Below are 24,313 nucleotides of genomic sequence, written 5' to 3'. Positions count from 1 at the left end.
CCCCCCCCCCCCCTTGTCAGCCTCGTCAGCATTGTTTTGCCGACATGTTATTTTTATTATTTTTATTGAATTGCTTTTAATGTATTTTATTTGATTTTGTTTAATGTATTGTTTTTCTTGTTGTTCACCGCCCTGATTTTTAGAAGGGCGGTATATAAATAAAATTTTATTATTATTATTATTATTTATTTTATATGTCATCTTTCTCCCAGAGTGGGCTCCAAGACAGCTTCCAGAAATAGTAAATTAAAATGTTTACAATCAAATTTAAAAATAGTCACCTTGTAAAAAATCATTTTATAAATAACCAAAAGTTTAGTAAATAGAACATCCCAATACCACCACCACCCCACGCACACTTACACATTAAAAACCTGCTTAAACAGAAACATCTTTGCCTCCTTGTGAAAGGAAGAAAGAAAGTGGCTTATAATTTACAAAAGCTCATGCTCAAATATTGCTTTTAGTTTTAGGACCTTATCATACGAGGCTAAAACGTGGAATTTTAATAGGATAAAAGTGTCTTTGGCTGATTCTTATCACATAACATCATGCCCGTTCTGTTACTGCCTTGCATTCCATTCACTACTGTTGCGTGTCTGTTCATTGACAGCTAAACCTGTCAATAGGCTCTAGGTCTTGCAGCTATTCCATTACTGCCTTCATGTGATAGGTCACTTCCGCTGCAGTTCCACTTCTCAGAAAGCATGTGGTGTAAATGTGGACGATTCTGTTCCTCTCTCTCCCCTCCCCCCTCCCCTCACAGCAATTGTGGTTGCTAACAGCTTTCCAAAGCCGGGAGCTGTGTGCACATTCACACAGCAGCTGGCTTCTGGAGGTGGGTTGGCATCCACAATTGCTTCTGGCAAGCTTTTGTGTGAATGTGCACCCAACAGCCCCATGCTTTAGGAGGGGGAGGAGGAGTGATTCTGGATGTCAACTGCCTCCCAAAGTCAGCTGCTGTGTGCACATTCATACAGCATCTGGCTTCATGAGGTAGTTGACAGCCATGATAGCTCATTCTCAGACTTCCTCATGGAAGGCAGAATTTCCCAGTGTAGAAAACAGATCTTACCTCATCATGTAAGGATGCTGTGAGCCTGGGGGGAATTCAGAGTAGATTACCCATGTAGACAAACCCTAAAACAGATTTTCCAGATTCTGGGGAAATCAGATATCAAGACTATGCTAATGACACTCAGCTCCTTCCTTACTGACTCCAAGAATCTGTTTTTATGCTTAAACCACTATCTGGCACCTATAATGGATTTGATAAAGGTGAACAAATTGAAGCTTAATTCAGACAAGATAGAGGTACTCCTGGTCAGTCAGGAACATGAGCTATTCTGATGGGGGGAGTTACAGTGAGCCCTTGGTATCTGCTGGGGTTTGTTTCCAGGACCCCCTTTAGATACCAAAATCTATGGATGCTCAAGTTCCATTAACTACAGTGATGTAGTAAAAGAGTGTCCCTTGCATAAAATGGCAAAAACAAGGTTTACATTTTTGGAATGTATATATTTTTAGGATATTTTCAAACAGTGGATGCTTGAATCCGTGGATAACAAATCCATGGATATGGAGGGCTGACTATATACTATATCAGCCCTGAAGATGCAGATTTACACTTTGGGTGTACTCCTGTATTCATCCCTGGTCTTGGAAGCCCATATTTCTGCAGGGTCCAGGAGTGAATTTACAGAGTTAAAGCTAGTGCACGAGCTGCAGCCATTAAAAATTCAATATTTTGAATCTCAACTCCCAAAAGCCCCAGCCAGCATGGCTAAAAGTAAGCAACTGTGGTAGTTTGGTCTGGAGGACCAAGGATTTTCCATCCCCGCTTTAATGGCCGTGACATTAATTTGATGCTTTCTTATATGAGAACAGAATGGTTGATGCCCGTGTAAGACCCTATTTATCTGAATGGATGCTGGACACCAGATGTAAACAATATGTCTACAGCCAACCAACAAGGCAGAATGCAAAGTTTTTTTGCAACTAGCTGAGAAGCAGCAGCCATGGAGAGGAGCTTTAAACCTGCATGGGAAAAATTAATGTTTCCTTGCAGACCCAGTGTTGGATGTTTGCCTGCTTCGTTGCCTTCAGTATGCATATTTGTAAAGAGAGTACAAGCATATTTCATGAGTCTCCAGTGCCCCCTTCTTGTGAAGGGACTGAGTTTTTGAAAAAGCTACACCCCTGAAATTTCCTACTACTCAGGGAAATTAGGCACACAAAACAATATATTGCTGACTGCTGATTATGTAGACGCCATCACAATGATCTAGTCTCACTGCTATCTGGCTGTATGCACTCTTGCTAAAGTAAACCAGGAGGAGATAAGCATCAGTAACTTATGAAAAATGCCATTGCAGCACACTGAAAAGTTGAACAGTCACATGGAATGAAAGGCATAGAAACCAATACAGCGTGCATAGATTGTAGGGTTGAGTGGCCATACACTAAGCTTTTTGTACTGTAATGGCCTGATACATTCATTTTGACCTCGAGACCAGAGATAAATTGCCTTAGTAATACAAACAAACAGCAGAGCAATTAGGGAGGAGGGGCTAAAGTGAATATAGTGATAGCATCTCTAAATACATAATTTAGTGACTTAGGGAAATGGAGCCATGGAAACTGACTTTCTGATCTGTAGTATTTCAGCTAAAGTGTGAGCTTTAAATATTGTAAGTTAAGAAAGTACTTGCTCTTTGTTAAAGCAACCTGAAGCAAGCAACTCTTTTGTCCTATTTTTGATGGTGAAACCATAAATGTGTAAACAAGTTTCTTCACAATATTAACACATGAAGGTTCCCATTTAGTGAGCTTAGATTATACTATTAGCTCTAGAAAAAATCAGCATGTTGATTCTTTGGTTTTCCTCATAGCAAAATTGCACATGTAACTTTGAACATTAGATATAATAGCAATTTTGAATCACTGAGAAGATAAAAGACTACATATCATTAATTACTCCCCAACTCTTAATTCAAATGACCTCTCAGAATGTTTGTCAGATACAGAGTAGTTCAAAGCATGAAATACAAATCATGAAACACTCATAATACTGAAAAGTTATGATCAGGGAAACAATTTGAATTGCTATCTTATAAAAAATAGATTAATTAAAATTAATTAGAATGTAATTTCATGGTCTCCCAATTTCTTCATTGTTACCATTCCAGTCACAATTTTTAAAATGTAATTCTTTGTCTATTTTTTAAAACAAAACAAAACAAAAATCTAATACCATGATATTCTTCATTTAGCAACAAAAAAACCAGTGCAAAACCAGCACTTGAAGCATGTGATAGTTCCCTCATGCCTAAAGTATCCATAGTTGGAATAATATTAGATTTCCAATACTTTGCATATACTAGCTGGGCAGCTGTAATCATATACAATAAAACGCTCAGTTCGTCTTGAACCATATTTTCAGTAATGTTGTCGGTTATATTTAGCAAAAATAGCTCTGGAGTCAGCGGGATCTTCTTCTTAAGAAATGTCACTACTCCATTTTTAAAGAGATTCTTTTTGGTTATGATCGGTAAAGCCTGAAACAAAAATAGCATTCTTGACAAGACATTCATCTGAATTGTTGCTACTCTTCCTAATTTGTTGTTTTCCCCACCTTGCTAAATCAGATTTTATAGCATTATATGCAGTTATATAATTGTCTTTATATAAATCTGTGTTTGTTTTTGATTAAATCTGTATTTTTATTTGTCAAAAATATACCCAAATATTTAGTTTTGTTTATCAACTGAAAATCTGTAATGTAATTCATATCTTCCTCTTCTTTCTTGGTTATGTTTTTAGTCCGCATAACGCTTTTATTTTTGTTAATTCTGAATCCTGCTAGCTTGCCAAAATTAACTAAAACGTAATCTAGTCTTTTAACAGTTTTTCTTGGATTTTCTAAAATAATTACTAAATCATCAGCAAAGGCTTAGATTTTGTAGTTAGAGACTTCCAATCCTTGTAGTTTATCATAATTCCTTATACTATTATTCAATACTTCCATTATCATTAAAAAGAGCAAAGGCCATAATGGATACTCCCGGCGAATGCCCTTTGTAATCATAATCGATTCTGTCTTTTCTTCATTCAAATCAATTCTAGTAATTTGTTTGTGGTATATGTTCCTTATTCAGTTAGCAAATCATCCAGTAATGCCCTACTCCTCTAATAATATCTCCAGGAATTCCCAATTTACGTTATCGAATGCTTTTTCGATATCCACAAACACCTTTCCCAATTTTCTTTCCTTATGTATTTCAAAAAAATCAATCACATTTATTATTACTCTGATATTATCTTTGAGGTGTCTTTGTGGAAGAAAACCTGTCTGTTCTGGATAGATCTTTAAAGCTAGTACTTTCTTCAACTGTTCTGCTAAAATTGATGAGTAAATCTTATAATCCAGATTTAATAAAGAAATTGGGCAATAATTCTCAAATCAGCTCTGGATCTTTATTTTCCTTTGGAATCAATGTTGTTGTTGAATGTTGCCAAGATTCAGGGTAGTTTCCAAAATCGATTTGTTTTTTTGTTTCTAATAAGGAGGGTATTAATTCATCTTTAAAGATCTATAAAACTTTGCAGTAAATTCATCAGGACCCTCTTTTTTTTTAAACAGCATATATTCATGAGTCATTCTATAGTATAGTACATAGTATATATATATTATAGTCATTCTATAATATAGTCATCATTCTATATTATAGTAAACAATCATCCATTCAAGCATGAAATATAATGTGTATATACACTTATTACCTTGCATAATTTACAATATCCTAATTTTAGCACCACTCTTTAAACCATAGAAAATAATTATTCTTTTCTTTCATTATTATCTTAGTTATTAGTCTTTATTTTTTGTAAAAGTTTATTAATAATTTCCAGTCTTCATTCTATCCTTCTTTCCACGTTCCTTTTATTAACATAGTTAATCTATCTAGATCTATCATTTTGATACTTTTTTGTAACCATTCTTCTTGCGCTGGTATTTCGTCCCCCCCCCCCCTTTTTTGCATATGTAATTCTAGCGGCGGTTAAAAGATATAAAATAATTTTTAAATGTTTTCTTTTTTCTTTTTCATCTACTATATTCAACAAAAAACTTCCTGACTTAAGTTTAATTTGGATTTGTAGAATTTTTTGCATTGAGCTGTGTATCATTTTCCAGTAATTGATTGCAGTTGGGCACATCCACCAAATATGAAATAAGGTTCCTTCTTGTTTACCACATTTCCAACATTTATTATTATTGTTTTTTTTTCATCTTTGCTAATTTATTTGGAGAAAAATACCATCTGTTTAACATCTTATTAAAGTTTTCCTTTAAATCCATAGAGAGTGTAAATTTTAGATCCTGACCCCAGGCTCTTTCCCATTTTTCCAGATGTATCGTATTTCTTGTCCATCTAATCATGTTTTCTTTAATTATTTCTTGTTCTAAATCTCTCTTTAGAAGAAGCTTATATAATTTTGAAATTGTTGATTTTTCTGAATTTAATAATATCTCATCCAATTCATTTTCTTCTTTATTGAAATCTTCTAGTTGTAAGTCCATTTCAAATATTTCCCGTAATTGTCAAGAATAGAATAAATTTATTACAGCACATGGCCAGCACCAAAATATAGCAAAAATACAAAACATGTAACATCAGGTGTACTGCCGTAGCACAAATATATCTACATTCTACTCCGAACGAAGATGTATATCTTCTATATATCCAAGTAGAAGAGAATGCCCACAGTCCCATCCCCCATAGCATCACAACATTCACACATTATTATAAGACATTGGCACAGTCAAATATTTCCTGTAATTGTCTGTATGGGAACCAGTGGCAAATAAAACCCGCGTTTTTTAACTCTTCATTTGTTTTTAACCTTGGTTTTGTTTCTTCCCATTTAATTCTTTATACGTTAGGAGCTTTTTGGAATTTGTTGCTAAGTTGATTTTCCATGCTTCTTGAGGAGAGATCCAAATGGGAAATTGGGTGTAAAATTTGATTTTAATCTTGTTCCAGATTGTTAATAATGGTCTTCATATTATATGATTTTAAAATTCTTTGTTTACTTCTGTTCTTTTATACCACATGTAGCCGTGCCATCCATATATTCTGTTAAAACCTTCTAGATTCAGTATTTTTGTATCATTTAATTTTATCCACGTTCTAATCCATTCCAATGCACAGGCATAATAATATATTTTTAAATCCGCCTCTTTCTTTAGCATTCTTCATAATTTTCCATTTGATCCTTGTTTTATTCCTTTCCCAAATGAATTTTGAAATTTGGGCTTCCCAATCCTTTTTTTTTTTTCATTGTATATTATGGGTAAATTTTGAAATAGAAAAAATAATTTTGGCAAAAGGGTCATCTTTATTGTTGAAATTCTTCCTAGAAGTGCTAAGTGTGAATTTTCCCATTTTGTCAAATCTTCTTTAATTTTCCCCCAAGTTTGTGTATAAGTATTATTGAGTTCAGAATTCTTTTTTGCTAATATAATTCCTAAATGTTTTATCTTTTTATTGATTTGAAATCCAAATTTATGTTGTATTTCTTTTTCTCTTTTGTTGGGTATGTTCATTGTCATTACATTTGATTTTGAATTACCAAATCGATCATTCTTCTGATATTTTGCTTCATATGTCTCTGTGGTAAAAATCCAATTTGATCACTTTTTATAATTTCCTGTAATACCTTTTTTAGTCTTTTTGCTAGAATTGCTGAAAACAACTTATAATCTACATTCAGTAGTGATATGAGTCTAAGGTTTTGTGGTTCATTTGGGTTTTTATTCAGTTTTAGTATCAGAGTAATGAAGGCTTTGGTCATGAATTTGGGATTCCTGTTTGTTGTATTTCATTTACCAATGTGTATAAGACTGGACCTAATTCTTCTTGAAATTTTTTATAATATATTGATATGAATCCATCAGGTCCTGGGGATTTTCCTGATTTCATTTCTTTTATTCCTTCTATTATTTTGACCATTGAAATTTTAGAGTTTAGGATATCTTTATGTTTATCTTGGATCTTTATTGTTCCTTGTTTTTGAATATATTTTTTGAGATCATCTTCAAAATATTTCCATTTCTTTTCTTCTTTATACAATATATGAAAATAATTTTAAAATATCTTTTGAATGTCTTTTATATTTGTGACAACGTTGTCCCCTTTCTTCATCTCCAAAATCATTTTTTTTCTTTAGATTTTCTGATTTTGTAGGCTAACAGCTTTCCAATTTTGTTCCTGGATTCAAATTGTTTTTGCTTCATATATTTAAGCTTTCTCTCAATTTGATCAGATGTGACCTCAGCCAGTTCGATTTGTAAAATTTGTATTTGTTTGTAAATTTCTTTTTTTTTTCTTTATGACTTGTAGAAGCTCTTGTTCCTTTATTTGAATTTTATTATTTATTTCTTCAAATTTTGAGTTTCTTTTTTTGTTCCATTCTGTGTTTTTCTTTATAAAAAAACCCCTCACATTACCGCCTTCCTTGCTTCCCAGACTGTTTGGATATGAATTCCTTTGTTTACATTTTCTAAAAAAATAATATTTTAGATGTTCTTTCGTCTGTTTGACTAGTTCTTCCTTATTTAATAGGAATTCATTGAGCTTCCCTGTATATTCTTTCTTTTCATTCTTCAAATTTATCATTATTGGGTTATAGTCGGAGATTTTTTTCGGTAAGATTTCTGTTTCAATTATGTCCTTGTACAAAGCAGTGGAAACCAAACACATATCGATTCTAGTTGCTGATTTTTGTGCCTCCAAATAGCATGTATAACCTTTTTGATTCTTATTTATAATTCTCCAAGGATCAACCAACATTAACATCTCTGTCATTCTGATGTCATTCTGATTTAATTGCTAATTAAAATCCAATTAAGTTTTCAATATCTAAATTCTAATTTCTGGCCTCTAATTTGTCTTTTGTTTAAAATTCTAACAGCTTTTCTGAATCAATTTCTTCTAGTCCTTTGAGAATTTCTTCTTCGTCTTCTTCTGTTAAATTCACACCTCCTGTCACTCCTAATATTACTTCCTCTTCCTCTTCTTCTTCTTGTTCTTTTTGTTGCTTTGGTTTCGAATTTTGTTTTGATTCGGAGTTCAACTGTTTTCTTTTGTCCTGTTTGTTTTCTTTCTTTTTATCTTGGTCTTCTTTTCTTTCTTCATACATTTTTAATTTGTCCAGGAACTTTTTAACTTTCTTAACTGTGTTTATTTTAGATGTCCTTTCTTTCCACGTGACCACAATTCTATCCACTGTATCCCATCTGAATCTAACGCACCATCAAAGTACTCCTCAGAGATAGTCATCCATGCTCTGTTTAAAGACCTCCAAAGACACAGACTCCACAACCTTCTGAGACAGTCTGTCCCACTGTAGAACAGCTCTTACTATCAGGAAGACCTTCTTAATACTTGAAAGTCATTTCCTTTCTAGTCTCTGGAGCAGCTGAAAATAAACCTGCTCCAACTTCAACATGGTATCCTTTCAAATATTTAAAAATGCTTATCACCTCTCTACTTTCCTTCAACTAAACATTCTCAGTTCCCTAAGTCTAATGCATCTTCATACTGCCATTTGCCAAAGGAAATTCCTAAACACAAATTTTTATAAGTAGCTATTGCTCTGGATCTTCCTGGAAGACCCAAAGTCCCCTGGAGCTATGCCAGGCTTGTTTACAATGGATCCCACTTGCCACCAACCACCAGTGTGAGTCAGAATGAGTAGTCTAGCCTTGTGATTGATGCTGGGTGTCTCATTTTAGGCATCAGAGATAATAACTCACACAACTGGCAGTGCTGGCAGGTGGCACAGCAGAACACCTGTGTGAACAGCAGCCTGGCATTGCTCCAGAGTGTCCAGGTAATTGGGGGGGCAGTTGTGAGGCCAGAATACTCCAGGCTCCTCCCAGAGTATTCTGGCCCATGCAGACATGGCCCTTAATAGTTTGGAGAGCTAGAGGGGGAAAGGATAAATTAAAGGTATTCTATTTAGGCAGGAAAAATGAAATGTACAAAAATAGGATGGTTGACCCTTGGCTTGACAATAGTACATGTGACAAGTATATAGGATTTTAAGAACACCAGCTTAGCAGTGTGATGCATCTATCAAAGGGCCAATGCAATTCTGACCTACCTCAAGAGGAGTATAATGTCCATATCAAGGTATGTAATACCATATATACTCAACTATAAGTCAACCTCATGCATAAGTTGAGGGCAGGGTTTTGGGTCAAAATTATGGATTTTGCCACAACTGTGGATAGGTGAAGGGTAAAACTTGGAGGCTCATTCAGTGTGCATTCAGCAAGAGGGACTCCCATCGAGGCTTTTTGCTTCAGTGTTCAGCTTTCATCTTAGTCTTTGCGCAGGCGGGAGAGGGACTCTTATAAAAAACAATATAAAAGCAATATCAATCAATCACCTAGGACTCTTTCTGCTTGCTTCAAGAAAGAAAGAAACTGCATGTGGCAATCCAAAAAAACTGCTATCACATTACCATAGTGACCCATAAATAAGTTGACCTGGGATTTTGGAGTCAATTTTTGGACATAAACTTTTAGACATATAGACGAGAATATATGGTAATGGTTTTGGTCAGACCTCACTTGGAGTACGGCGTCTAGGTCTGGGCATCACAATTCAAAAAGGATATTGAAAAGCTTGAATGTGTTGAGAGGAGGGTGACCAAGATGGTAAGTGGTCTGGAAACTTAGTTCTATGAATAACGGCTCCAGACATTTCCTCAACCTGGAGCAGATTGCATGGGGTAAGTAGAACAGGAGAAACCCCACTCTGCATTCTACTGAAGGAGGTTACTTTTGTAGCATGAAACAACAGTTGGATTTCATCTCAATTCTAAATAATAAGAACAACAATATTTTTCAGCCTACAAATCTGCTTAATATTGCAGGAACAATTTAATAGGGCCCATTTGTTGTGTGCACTGAGCCATTATGCTGTAGTGGTTTGAGGATGACACTAGGACACCTGGAAAGCTTGAATCCCCATTGAGAAAACTCATTAGGTGAGCGTGAGCAAGTCATACTCTCTCAGCTTCTTTCTGGAAGTCCTATAATACTGTCGCCATAAGTCAGTCAACACATAACAAAAATGTGACATTTACAGCTGTGGAGCTCTGCAGATGCACATTACTGCTGAAGTTTTTTGTAAATGACTCACTATGCACTGTCATTAACACACCATTTTTTGTGATGGAATGATGCGAATAACCTCACTGACATGGTCTGGTTTTGTTATTCACATTGTGAAATGGCATCAATCCACATCTCTTTACCTTCAGAGCAGGAGCTGGAGGCTTGGGCAGGGCAGGGGGGGATCCCCTGTTGCCAGGCCTCTGCAGTCTTAGGAGGTGTGTGCATGGAAAGATGCCACTTTCCTCCCAGGAAGCCCCCAAAAGCCAGCCCATAGCAATGGGTGTGTAGGGAAAGAGGAAGAGGAGGAGCATCTCTTCATAAAGCCAGCCAGGAGGATCCTCATCTTCCCAAGGGGTTGAAAATGCAAATTTGAAATGCTTTCAAGCTGTGCTGAGTTTAATCTGGGTCTATTCACATTGTTATTCACACACAATGATGAAAATCTTTAAAAATAAAAAAAAATCCCTTGGGAAAAGGCCCGGTATTAAATATCTCAGGTTAAGTGGGTTTTTTGGTAGCCCCCCCCCCCCGGCCAAACTGAATTGGGTGCATTCAACAGGGATTCAACCCAAATTAATCCTGGATTATTTTCACCATGTGAAAATGGCCTTATTTTTTTGGGGGGGGGGTAATGAGTGTGTAGCCACATTATTTTGGGAATAATGTTGCTTTTTATTGGAATGAGTACTATCTACTTACTGAAGGACCAGTCATTTAGGAAGGGAATTTTGAATTTTCAAATATATTTTGGTATAAAAATAACAAAAAGTACTGGGTGTTTTAATTGGCGCTTTTTTTTTTAAAGCAAAGGTTACTTTTTAAAAAAATGATGTTCCAACCTCTGATGTAGAACAGGAGTCTTACAGTGCTAGCCAGGCTTTCAGGAGGTTGAGAGAGGCTTATGAAGGACACTTATTTCCTTTAACATTCTGTCTCAAGCTGTATCTTGTTCTACTATGGCCCCATACAGACAGGCCAAAATAAGACTGCTTTGGGCCACTTTGGAGGTATGCTGTTTAAATGTTGCATGCGTCCTAAGAGCCCAGAAGCTGCACCAAAGCCATGATTCAGTCCTAACAAATGGAGCACAGCTTTGGCACAGCTTCTGGACTCTTAGGGCACATGCATCATTTAAACAGCATACCTCCAAAGTGACCCAAAGCAGCTTTATTTTGGCAGTCTGTATGGGGCCTATATAATGCTAAAAGATTGCAACTTTGGAATGGCTGCAGTCTTGAATCTGAACACTTCATCTTATTGCTTTTTGAGAGGGGAAGGTTATACAATCTGTAGAGTGAGAAAAGCAAAATCTGACTTTATTTTCTCATTATTGATTCCTTCACTTATCATGTGTTCCAATTTTCTTTTATGTTTTCCAGCTGACAACCTAACATTCTGGGTCTCAAATGCTCTGATCATAATTGAATCATATTTGAAAGCAGACTGCAGCCCCATTCAATATTTGCATGAATAGAGACTGGCTCAAGTTGTGTAGGAACACATATAGCAAGCCCACCAACATCCCCATGTATAGACTCTCTGCTCTTTCTGCCTTCATCCATCAGTACAAAGTCTTAGAAAAGCCTTTCAGAACATGGTGCTGAAACTCTGAAGAGGAATCTTGGAATGCTGGTTTGTATGGCACATTTTTACCTTTAGCACATTGTTTTTCCTCACATAACAACAGAACTTCTGACTCTGTTGATCCAGCAATAAATGATTCAGCCTCTGCTGATTTAACATGCAAAAAAGTTTGAAGAGTGGACAATTCATGGTTTCAGTTTCTCTCTGCTCCCCCCCCCATCTGAAATTCATTCTGTACTATTTCCACTCACTTTGCTAAATAAATAAATAAATAAGTCTTTAACAAGCCCCAGAGGAGTCATATGGAATTTAGCATACATTTCCTGCAATTTACACATTTTTGATTACAGTAAAATGGACCATATCCACCTGGGAAAAAATAGAATCTGCTGTTCTATGTATAGCATGGGGGCAGGACTGCATTCCTTTTAAAAAGGTTAAGCCAAGGACTCATGGTTTTCATCTGAATTATGGAAAGACCTACAATTTCTCTATGGCAGTAGTTCTTAACCTTTTAGTTAAATATCTTTTATTGCTGCAGAACCCCTCCAAGGTTTAACTCAAGATGGTGATGATGATGAATATGATACATGAACACTGAACCATTCCTAATTACATCATCTGTTAAACCTTATCTCAGAAATATTATAGGAACCGGGCTGGCTGGGCCTGCATTTTGCTGTTCAATCACTGAATCTGGAATGGATTGAACTATGTTCCCCAGAAGCAGGCGGTCACAAAGCTCTGTCCAAAAAGGGACTTGCACACATAGAAGTCAATAAATTTGCTCCCCTTACAGTCCCTTCTAGCTGTACAATTTTGTGATTCTATAATTTTGCCATGTACCTCAGAATGTTTTGATGGGATCTAAAATGAATTGGGAAGTAGAAAAGAGGTGGATAGGGGAAGGGTTTGAGGTCTGCCTCAGAGGGAGGCAGAAGCATTGTGGTGCCAAGGCTGGAAAAGGATGTATGGTGCTATTGGCAGGAAAAAAGATAGAGAGGAGCAGAAAGAGGAGGGTGAGGACATAGGTGAACAGATGATTCTGTTGCAGACTCCCTGTGAGGACATCACAGACCCTTGGGGGCCTGCAGACCACAAGTTAAGAACCACTGCCCTATGGCACAGTGTGGGTACTGGTTCAGATCTTGTCACCAAGTTGCTAATTATCACTACAACCTGCTACCTATCTACAGTAAAATAGTACCACAGATCCACCTAAGAGGGAGCCAGCATGGTGTAGTGGATGACATTTTGAACTATGACTCTGGAGAACAGGTTTCAAATCCACATTCAGCCAGAGAAACCTACCTGGTGATCTTGGGCAAGACACATTTTCTCAACCTCAGAAGGCAAAGGCAAACCTCCTCTTTACAAATCTTGTCAAGAAAACTCCATGATAGATTCACTTTAAGGTCATCATAAGCTGGAAACAACTTGAAGTCACACAACAACAACAGCAACTTTAGAGGACTAGCTAAGGATTAATGTAAGAACACACACACACACACACACTCCACATAAAAAGAACACAGGCTTAAAATTTTAAGTATTGGCTTTCGTAAGGATTAAATAAACACATAGCTTTCCATTCCAGATCACCTCTGTTCCTGCTACTTTACAGCACGAAACAAATCAATGGTTTTGTCTTATAGTCTTAAACGTTAATATACATATTCACCATAGGTACTTTATCAGGTAATGTTACAAGCAAATCTATTGAAAGATGAACAGGGCAAAAAATTTCCACCAAATTATTATGATAGAGTGCCCTCTAATGTCCAAAAGCTATCATCCAGAAATATTTGTCCTGCTTTTGCCAAAAGATGTGGAGAAACTTAACATTTAAGGATGTGCAAAATTTAGTTATTTTTGTGAATATGTCTGTTGAAAATAACTTAGATGCAATTTTTAGGACAGATGTTCATATTAAAATGGACATAGCATATATATCTTGGGATTCCTTATCCTTATCTCCAACATTAAAAGGATGAAATCTGTGATATGTATGGCCAAGCAACATCAGAGTGTGGTCAAAATGGCAAAAGTTATCAATGAGGAAGAACATGCATTAGGAGAGGCTGCAGCAGTTTGCTTTAGACTGAACCTATTGGGAAGCCTATTCTGCTTCCACCTCTCCTCCCTCCCCACAAACTACTTTTGCACTTTGCAGTAAACTGAGTTGCATTCATTAAATACTACCTGAAAATGCTGGATGCAACTATGCGTGTAATCACACAAAGTTTGTGAAGTCGAAGGTTTCATGGCCAGCAACCATAGTTTTTTGTGGGTTTTTCGGGCTATGTGGCCATGTTCTAGAAGAGTTTCTTCCTGACATTTCACTAGCATCAGATGCACTTTTCAGCCCGATCTCATTCCGTGCCCAGATTGGGCTGAAAAGTGCATGTGATAAATTCCACAGTCAAAACATGTATTTTAGGTGTATGTAAAAGTGAAGGCTTCACTCTCCTGAACATCATACTTGTATAGGTGTTTGGCATTCTATAAATATGTGGGCCTCCATAATGCAGCGCCAGTGTAGTATAAACAATCCAAAAAAATTAACATAGAGATGAAACTTTTGTATAGTTTTTGCCCTCTGTTTGCATATTCTGAATTGTTTCAAGAAATTGTTCTGCATGGAAATATACTTTTGGTGTGAAAAAATGATCTTGTGCAAAACCCATCATGTTTGCCAAAAATAAAAACCATCAGTGTCTCTGGAAAGGAGTGTGGTTTTTGCATTTTATGCAAAACTCATTATTTTTTGTAAACTTCCCCTCCCCTGATGTCTTTCAGAATAGAATAATTTCCTAAATTGTTTTAGGATGTGCAGCTTCTTGGTGACACTGTGTACAAATATTAATCTTTTCCTCCATCAGGGGAAAAAAGCTATGAAAATTATTTGCCCAAGATTTACATTTCAGGTTAGAAGGAGTAGTTTTTTTCTTCCACTTTATGTCAGTATTTTCCCAGTCAACTGATATTCCACTGTTTTTAACCAAGGATGATGATCAAAACCAAAACTCTTATCAAGGTATTTTACTTCTTTCCACAAAACCAATGGATTATGATTTCTCCTCCTGTATTTAAAGCCAACTTGGTTCTGAAACCTTTCTTAAATACAGAATATATACTGCACCCAAATTTGATACAACACCAATGTCAAAACTGGTTTGTACTTAACAGTGTCACATTTCTCATTCATCCCATAAACTGGTGTCATTTTCCTGGGTGTTTTGCAGCTTTGGCCAGCATCCAACAATTATGTGAAGCAGGGATAGAGAGACCCTTGGTAGAGTTCCATCAAGACACAAGGTAGTTTTATCAAGATACATGTGTCATAGAGGGAAGGGAGCTCAAAATGAGTGTGTTGTTTTTAGTGAAGTTCCACCCCTAAGAGATAAAGCAACACTTATTTTAGGTCAAAAGAGTATGTATGAAATTAAATATGTGCTTTTAGCAAAACAAAAACAAAACAAAACAAAAAAACTAAATGGGAATTATATTTGTGACATTAAGATTTAACAAACCTTAACATCAGAGTTAAATTTTCCCAATGTTCATTAAACAGAAATTTAATATTTTTAGAGTACATGATGAGAAATGGTTTATTATCACTATTTACAATTTTAAATATCAATTTAGATTTTCTTAAATGTCTTGTAAATTCACTCCCAGATTTGTAAATATACTCTTCTACACATTTATTTGGATAAAGGGAACTCCAATTTCTAATGGTTCATGATACCAAAAGTTCAATTTTCTATGTATGGGATGACATTCTTAAGACATGTAGTGATTTTATATACGTATTGCAGAAAAATCTGACTTTTCCAAATGTATATGGCTGCAATAAGATAAACAGCAGGTTCTGTATATGAGGGAAGTACTGTAGCTTATGATTTCACTAAATGAGAGAAGAAAAAAAGTAGATCAATTAAGGACACTGCTTTTGATGCAATTATTTCCATTTCGGCAAGAAAGATGTAAAATCAGACTATCTATATTATCAAGTTTAATATGTTAACTATTTAGCTTCACATTGAGATCTAGCTCTTCATTGCTGCTTTATCATCTGAAATTAGGTTTGTAGGGTTTTTGTTTTGGTTTGGTTTGGTTTAACTAGTGAGTTGTTTTATAACCTTTATTATAAACACCTTGAAACATTTTCTTTGGAAGCAACCTTTATTCATCTCTCTCAGTTTTTCATCTTCTCGTTCTGACATAGAATCATAAAGTTGGATGAGACCACAAAGGCCATCAGTCCAACCACTTGCCATGCAGAAAGACACAGTAAAGCACTCCTGCCAGGTTCTGTTTAAAAATCTCCAAAGAAGGAGATTCCACCACACACCAAGGAAATATGCTCCACTATCGAACAGATCATACAGTCAGGAGGTTCTTCCTAATGTTGAGCTGGAATCTCTTTTCCTGTAGTTTGAATCCATTGCTCCAGGTCCTATTCTCTAGAGCAGCAGAAAACAAGCTTGCTCCATCCTCAATATAACACCCCTTCAAATATATAAGCAGGGCAATCTTAACTGTCTCTTTTCCAGGTTAAACATAGCCAGCTCCCTAAGTCTCTCCTCATGAGACATGGTTTCCAGAGCCTTCACCATTTTGGTCGCTCTCTTCTGCTCCAGTTTCTCAACATCCTTTTTGAATTGAGATGTCCAGAACTGGAAACAGTATTCCAGGTGAGGCCTGACCAAAGCAAAATACAGTGACACTGTTACATCCCTCAATCTAGACAATATACTTCCATTGATGCAGCCTAGAAATACATTGATGTTGCTGCATCACACTGCTGAGTCATGTTTAACTTTTTGTCTACTAGGATTTCTAGGTGCTTTACAGACCACCCAAAAAGGGTGGTCTGTCGGCGCCTCTGTTTCCAGCGCCAGGAAGCCTCAGCCTCCAAACGGGGAGGGTTCCCGGTGGTGGAAAAAGAAACCACAAAAAGCAGCTTCTTTTTGCGGCACGGTAATGACGCCACAAGGCACCAATTATGCACTTGCGGCGTCATTTCTGCGCCGCGATGTGCGGATGCTAAGCATCCACAACTTCAAGATGGCAGTGCCCATGTGTATAGGGCGCCGCCATTTTGTACGTACTAGGTACGTACTAGGGTTAGGGCGTCCAGAGGGGATGCCCTTTCATAACCCTAGTATGTGCCTAGTACGTACTTTTTGCCTGTGCGGAACGGGCCCTAGATCCCTTTCACATGTACTGTTTTCAAGCCAGGTGTCCACAATCCTAACTCTGTGCATTTCATTTTTTCTGCCTTAGTGCAGGACTTTACATTTCTCCCTACTGAAATTTATTTTGTTATTTTGGCTCAACTTTCTAATTTCTAATTAAGGTCATTTTGAATTTTAATCCTGTCCTTGGGTGTATTAGCTACTCCTCCTAATTTGGCGTCATCTGGAAATTTCATAAGCAGGATCTTCATTCCTTCAACAAAGTCATTGATAAAGATGTTGAATAGCAGTTGGCCCATGACAAGCTATAAATCTCTTATTTATTTTCTACTGGTTTCTATAGTATTTCCCTGATTGCCATTAAGATACCACAACAATTTATCAACACTATTTTTTTAAAAGGAAAATGTTTCAGTTGACAACATTAAGACATTTATTCTGAATAACACTGAATTGTTAAATCCAACATTAGTCCTACCTAGAACACACCCAATGAAACTAATTATCACAACAAAATTCCCATTTGAATTCATTGAGAAGTCGAAGGCTTTCATGGCCGGCATCCATAGTTTTTTGTGAGTTTTTCGGGCTATGTGGCCATGTTCTAGAGCCAATAAACTTCTCTCAATCTCAGCCATAAAATGCTTGAAAAACAAAACAAAGTGGGAGGTAGACATTAAAAAATATATATTCTAAGCTGCCCTGAAGAAAACACTCCATTACCTCCAAGCTGTTAACCATGAAGCTTCACTTCCCACTGGAATCATGCTGGCTTTATACTACACTGACTAAAATCTTAGTACCTTTCTGGACAGAATTCAGTGCAGGGGGCTGGCTTTCATTTCTAAGGATCTGGGTGCATCATAATGGCCACATTTGGGTTTTCAACTTACTGGGCTTCTGAAAATGCAAAGTGGAAATAAAGCAATGCCATGTAGCCTCACACATAAAATCACACGTTTCATGACCTCTTCCACTAGTGTCCATGTACAGAGCCCATATGCCTGTGACAGGAAGCCTCTGTGCATATATGAGCTCTCTTGAGATATCTGCATTCTGTGCCTGGACACCAGTAGAGATGTTAGAGATGTGCCTAATATTGGAGGCAAAGCTATGCAGCACAGCTTGATTCTTGGCATGTGCTCACACACACTGTAAATTGATCCCCCACATTGGGCTTATGTGTGTCTCCTTGCCTATTAGGATCAAATTCTGGGGCTCTGCTTTGGATATTATCAGTGTACTGACAAACTCATTCTCTTTAATTCACACAACATCCTTCATAGTTTGGCAAATTAGGCAAACAGAAATAGTACTATGTCATCACAACATGTTTCCCAGAAGCCCATAGTGGTGACCCATGTCAAAACACAACCACCAGCTTACAGAACATATCATGTAAATGTCCATTTTCCAGACTTCCATCAACTTTACTATGCCAGGTATATCATAGACATTACACTGTGCAAGGCATTACACACTGTACAAGCCAATGACCGAGAATCGATCCAATACAATTGTAGGAAGTTTATCGCACAGCTTTTCCCCCCCATTATGGCAACTGGAAGGGGACTATCAGGGCCATGCACAATCTGGAAAAAATGGATTTTATCGGTCAGTGAATCATCCTCAAAAGGGCCCCGTTCCATCCCCCAGCGCCAAGCCATCCCCATTCAGTGCTGAGGAGCATTAAATGTTCTGGTCGGAAGTCTTCCAGCCGAGGAAAATGGCGCCCCTCAGCACTGAATGGGGATGGCTTGGCACCGGGGGATGGAACGGGGCTCTTTTGAGGACAATTTGCTGTTTGATAAAATCTGTTTTTTCCAGGTCGTGCGAGGCCCCGCGAGTCCCTTTCCTGTTCCTATAACAGGGGGAAAAGGGTGTGTGATAAATTTCCATGTCAGCACTTTAAAGTCAGTTTGCAGAATTCCTTTCCCTTTACAATAACCAGACAACTATGGGTATTTTTCCAAAGTTAAAAATATAAGAGAGATATACTGAGGAGGTCTACAATGAACAAAGAAGTTATTTCAAAGTATATTGTTTAAATTCATGCAAAGAGGTTTCAGAAATATTTGGAACCCAAGGGCCAAACTTGAGTTGTCAACATGAATTTTCCTTTGGTGTAGGGTCAAATGTAATGTTTGGTGGTTTTAGTTGCATTTATATAATCAATTAGTACTTCAAATACAATTAACATGCATTTTGGGGTTTGAAAGAGACAAATCTTAGTAAAATAGTAGACTGCTACATACACAAGTGCATTCTCAGTTTTATTGATTATTAGAGTGGAGAATGAAATTAACACTAACTGGCTAATAATCTATATAAATATATAGCTTATATGTAATATATAAAAATTATATATTCAGCCAAATTGACAAAATATCCAATTCCATATTCATATGATTGCATAACATCCACAAATTTCAATGAAAGAACACTGAAAAACAGTAGTCATGACTGCACTTACTGTGACACATCAGATACAGCAGCCAGAGCTGCTTCTTCAGAGATGAGATCTATGTCTTCAGTGAAACTGTTGGCCCTTGACATTTCACTGCTGTTTCCTTCCAAACGTTTTTTTACTAAACAAAGAATGTGAAGATGAAATACATTAGAAAGAGAGATTATAAAGATTAAGATAGAACACTGAATTGGTATGCAAGTGTGCCTGTTCTGTATTAATTCTGCTTACACTGTGCTTTCCTTGTATGTTTGCTTAAAATCCCCAAAGTTTATCTAACAAAGGGAAACTGTTGCCTCTGCACCCTTGAATTTCTGCAGTTTGTGAAGACCTCTGCTAAGAGATGGGGCTCACTAACTGGAGGAAAGCTCTCAATCCTAATGTGCTGGGAATAAAATATGACAGTAGATGAGAACACCACATAGCAATGAACTATAGTCAGAGTAGTTCTAAGTAGGATTAAGTGTCATGTGTGTAGTGGAAATTTTTCCAGCACTTCCAAAAATATGATGGCTTTCACTAGCCAGGGGAATGGGATATGGACTCATATGGACTCACCTAGCATTTCTGCTATGACATTCTCATAAGAATACCCCTCTCCCTATTTGTGAACTGGGGTCTTCTGCAACAGATGCTTCCATTTTTCAAACTCTTATAAATAAAACAGTATGATTTAATATTATTTTCCAGCATTAACCTCCCCATGTTCAATTGTATTGGGCCTCACTTTGGGTAGCAAAAATAAAAGAAGTCCCGTCCCATTTATTCAATCAATTTGTATAAATTTAACCAATATTCCAAGTAGATTTAGTAGGCTTTTAAGTTTTATAATTTCAAGAATGTAGTTATATGATTCTACCATAACCCTAGTGTGTCATTCAGTTTTTCTTTCCTCACAGCCATATAGTTATCATCCTGCAGGGTGCTGAATCATAGAGGAGAAAAGGCTCCCTCTGAAGATCAGTAGTTCAGTTTGTGTAACTTGAGTCAACATTAGTAATACTTCGAATAAGAATGATCAGTTCATGGATTCTGTCGCAGATATATGACAGACAGCATGAAGCGTTGCACAGTCCTTTGATGTTAATGTAAGTGCTAAGTGCATATAGTTCCCAATATGAGACTTACTTATACTTAACACCAATACATGCTTATTTGAAAGTCAGTCCCAATGAATTCAATGGAAAGTCTAAAGAAAAATAAAAGCATTCAGAATATTCCAGATTGGATGGCCATAGCAAATCTGTGTTGTTGTTGTTGTTGTTGTTGTTGTTGTTGTTGTTATACTTTATTTATATAGCGCTGTAGATTTACACATATTTTAGGATAATTAAATGGTGGTGTAACTTCATGTTTAATAGTGTGAAAGTCATATTGTCCTACATATTATTAAATCCATATAACAGGATACAAGATCTTGAGATATTGTCCCTTTCATTCTTTCCACTGGGTTTGACTCTGAATCAAAAATGTATCACAAATATCTAGCAATTTAAATATACCCTCAAGTCAGCCTCTCCTAAACACACAACCTGCATATTCAGGTTGCAGTTGAATTTGAATATACACATTAGATACACTGTTTTCCAAATGAATCTGAAATGTACTTGGAAAGTAGTGTACATAAAAGTTAGACTAAGCCAAAGCAACTACAAAAGGAAATAATTAAAATCCCAAATCAAGCAAAGATTGTAAAAAACATATATTCAAATGTGAACACTGATACACAAAATATATCAGAGAATGGAGATTTCCTTGTACCTGGCGAAGTAGGACAGGTTGCAGCACAGATAGATAGAGATGACCAAGAAAGCTGTCGGCCTTCATAAAAAGCACAAAGGGCCAGAAGAAAGCAGAAGGAAAGCAAATAATAAAATGAGTTAAAGCAAAAAGACAGACAGCCAACAGAATCTTGTGCATCTTCCTGAAAAGGTTATAATCTTAGGAATGTAAATAGTCAAGCATTTTAAAAAATGGTTTGGCAATCCTGCATGTCCACTAAATATTATTTGCTCAGGGCTGTTTCAAGTACTGAAATCATCTTAGTGGTGAAACAGACCTTCCCTTTGCGCTGCTGTCCAGGCAGCTTCAGAGTGCAGCATTTTGATGCTGCATGCTCTGAAGCTGCCTGGAAACTAGCTTCCAGCTACCCAGTTGCCCACACATGAGCCAGCTTCTGGGAATCTTGGGGGCATGGCGGTGACACGTCACAAGCCGCCAACATGCTGGGAAGCAGTCGCTGGGCAGCACAAAAACCACTAAAGGTGGCTTTTCCATGGCTGAAAACAGAACGGCTTTGTCAATGTGTTTCACCTCTTAGACATTTTAGTTTCACAAATACTGAATCTAAAGTTATAGAATACAGAGTTTAAATGGAAATGAAAATTTGAATATTATTTTAAAATTCAAGTACTTTAAACTTGTTGGAATCTTTTAATTTCACAGCTATAAATCAATAACTTTCCAATGCTAAATGGATACATATGAACTGCCAGTTCACTCAAATAATAAATGTCACTCTATTTCACTTTTTTATTCTGTCAAAACACCACCTACCAAGCATCTATAAGATACCAAGAAGATAACAAATATTTGGTGTATATTCAGTATCCACATTTCAAAGGATATTTTTTGAGGCCTATTCAGATTTAGATGTCTCAAAATTAAATAAATTCCCTATGAATTAATATTATGTTGCACATTATGTAGATATTTTGCAAAAACAATCTTAGTGTACTGCTGACTTTTGGCTGAATGGAATACCCTATATTGATTAAACAGTAAAGTATCAACAAGTGATCCATGTTCTAGCAGAGTTTCTTTCTGACGTTTCGCCAGCATCTGTGGCTGGCATCTGAAGATGCCAGCCACAGATGCTGGCGAAACATCAGAAAGAAACTCTGCTAGAATATGGTCACATAGCCCGAAAAACCCACAAAAAACTATGGATGCCAGCCATGAAAGCCTTCGACTTTACAAACAAGTGATTTGATTCCAATGATAACTGAATATTCTGTTGTTGTGGTGCATCTTCAATTTGTTTCTGAACTATGGTGACCCTAAGATGAAACTACCACAGGATTTTCTTGGCTAAATTTATTCAGAGGAGTTTTGCTTTCCTCTGAGGCTGAGAGCATATGACTTTCCCAAGGTCAGTCAATGGCTTTCCAGGGCCTAGTGGCAATTTGAATTCTGTAGTCCAACATTCAAACGACTATGTCACACTGGATCATACTGGACATTCTTATTGAATTATTCTGAATTTTATGTTGAGATATGGGGGAAAGCTACTTGCCAAAGGCAAATAATTACTTTACAGAAATGAGGGAAGGTAGAATCTTCTATAAAGGTCATCATTTCAACCAATTTCTTTGTTGAAATCATTAATGAGAAATTGACTCAAGTGTCACATATTCTCAGTCCTGGCCCATGACACACTTTACACACCACTTAATGGCCAAATTAGTACCCAGCTTGTTGGAAATGGAAATGCTATTGCTATTGTATTGCTATTAGCTAGCCCTATTTACACATGAGCCAAGGGAGAACATGGGGGGAGGGGAGAACAATTAGGCTATGCTCTGTATCCATGCTATATATCTATATTCTATAATCCTCTGGTAGAAGTCTTTATGAGAAATTGGTTGTTTTTATGTAGATCCCTCTACATGGCTACAGAATGTTACCAAGTTTGGATTTATGTAAAATTTTGGGTACATGTGGTCTGTGCTATGACCCTTGACTGACCCCAGAGAGGACCCGCCATTAACCTAAAAGCGGAGAGACCATGTAGACAGCCTGCCCTGCAAAGGCAGAGCCTTGGAGAAAAAGCCAAAATTGGGAAATTCCATAGGAAGTCTTGGGAGTTGCCAAACCAGAATCTCCTCTGCTGCCCAAGATTAGACAATGGACTTGGCTTCTCACTTAATGGGCCAGTGATCAGCTTAACGGCTCAGCAATCAAGTTGGCTGCCCTTCCGAATTGTGTCCTGACCTAGTGCATTGTGCAACCCATTGCTTGCTATTGGCATAACAAAGCCCATGCAATCAACGCCTTTGTCTAGCAAGTCCCATAGCCCCGGGATACTTTTGGCACTATATAAACCCTGAGCTTTTAGACCCTCCTTGGGTTTTCAGAGCCTGGGTTCCTTGAGCATTAAGCTCTGCTGAAATCACTGAGCTACACTGAGCTCTCACTGTCACCAACTTGAACCTGGCTCTCAAGCCTCCGCGGCCCTCTTTCCCCGCTCCTGCGGCCATGATCCACTGTCCATCCAAGCTTCATCAGGACTTCCCGGAGAAGACTTCTAAGGTAGTATATCCTACTGGTGCCTCACCTTCTCAACCTATCTCCCTAACTCACCCCTCCCCTGCTATAGCTTTGAATGTGTGTGTACATGTGTGTACAAAAAAAATGTTGAGTAGTTCTGCCTTTTCTCTGTTCCCTGATAGCATTTCACTATCTTCTCCATGTAATGGCTCTACCATTTTCTTCTTTTTCCTTTTGCTACAGACATAATCAAAAAAGCCCTTTTTATTGTTCTTAACCTTTCTAGCAAGCCCGATCTCTTTCTGCGCTTTAGCTTTTCTGCCTTCCCCCTACACGTGCTAGCTATTTTTTTGAATTCCTTTTAGTGATTTCACCCTTTTTTCGTTTCTTACACATGTCCTGTTTAAAACCCATCCTGGTTTCTTGAGACATCTCCCATTTTTCCTCCTCACTGAAACTGTTTGAAATTGTTCCTTCAGTATTTCCTTTTTGAGAAATTCTCATTCATCCTGAACTCCCTTCTCTTTTACATTTCTTGACCACGTAATCATCCCCGATATTTCCCTTAGTTTACTGAAATCAACTTTCCTAAAGTCTAGA

General features: G+C 37.1%; 1 protein-coding gene across 1 annotated transcript in view; it reads right to left on the bottom strand.

Annotated features, from left to right (window-relative positions):
• Nucleotides 1–24,313, bottom strand: part of LOC121931669 (potassium voltage-gated channel subfamily KQT member 1-like) — a 330,206-nt gene that overhangs the window by 232,081 nt on the left and 73,812 nt on the right. The window contains exons 11-12 of the mRNA XM_042469647.1: nt 21,206–21,265; nt 19,451–19,565 (exon numbers count right to left, since the gene is read on the bottom strand). Coding sequence (XP_042325581.1) covers nt 19,451–19,565; nt 21,206–21,265 — 175 coding nt within the window. The remainder of the gene's footprint in view (nt 1–19,450; nt 19,566–21,205; nt 21,266–24,313) is intronic.

This window comes from Sceloporus undulatus, chromosome 5, assembly GCF_019175285.1.
Source record: "Sceloporus undulatus isolate JIND9_A2432 ecotype Alabama chromosome 5, SceUnd_v1.1, whole genome shotgun sequence".
Taxonomy (NCBI): domain Eukaryota; kingdom Metazoa; phylum Chordata; class Lepidosauria; order Squamata; family Phrynosomatidae; genus Sceloporus; species Sceloporus undulatus.
This window is presented reverse-complemented; position numbering and strand designations above follow the sequence as displayed.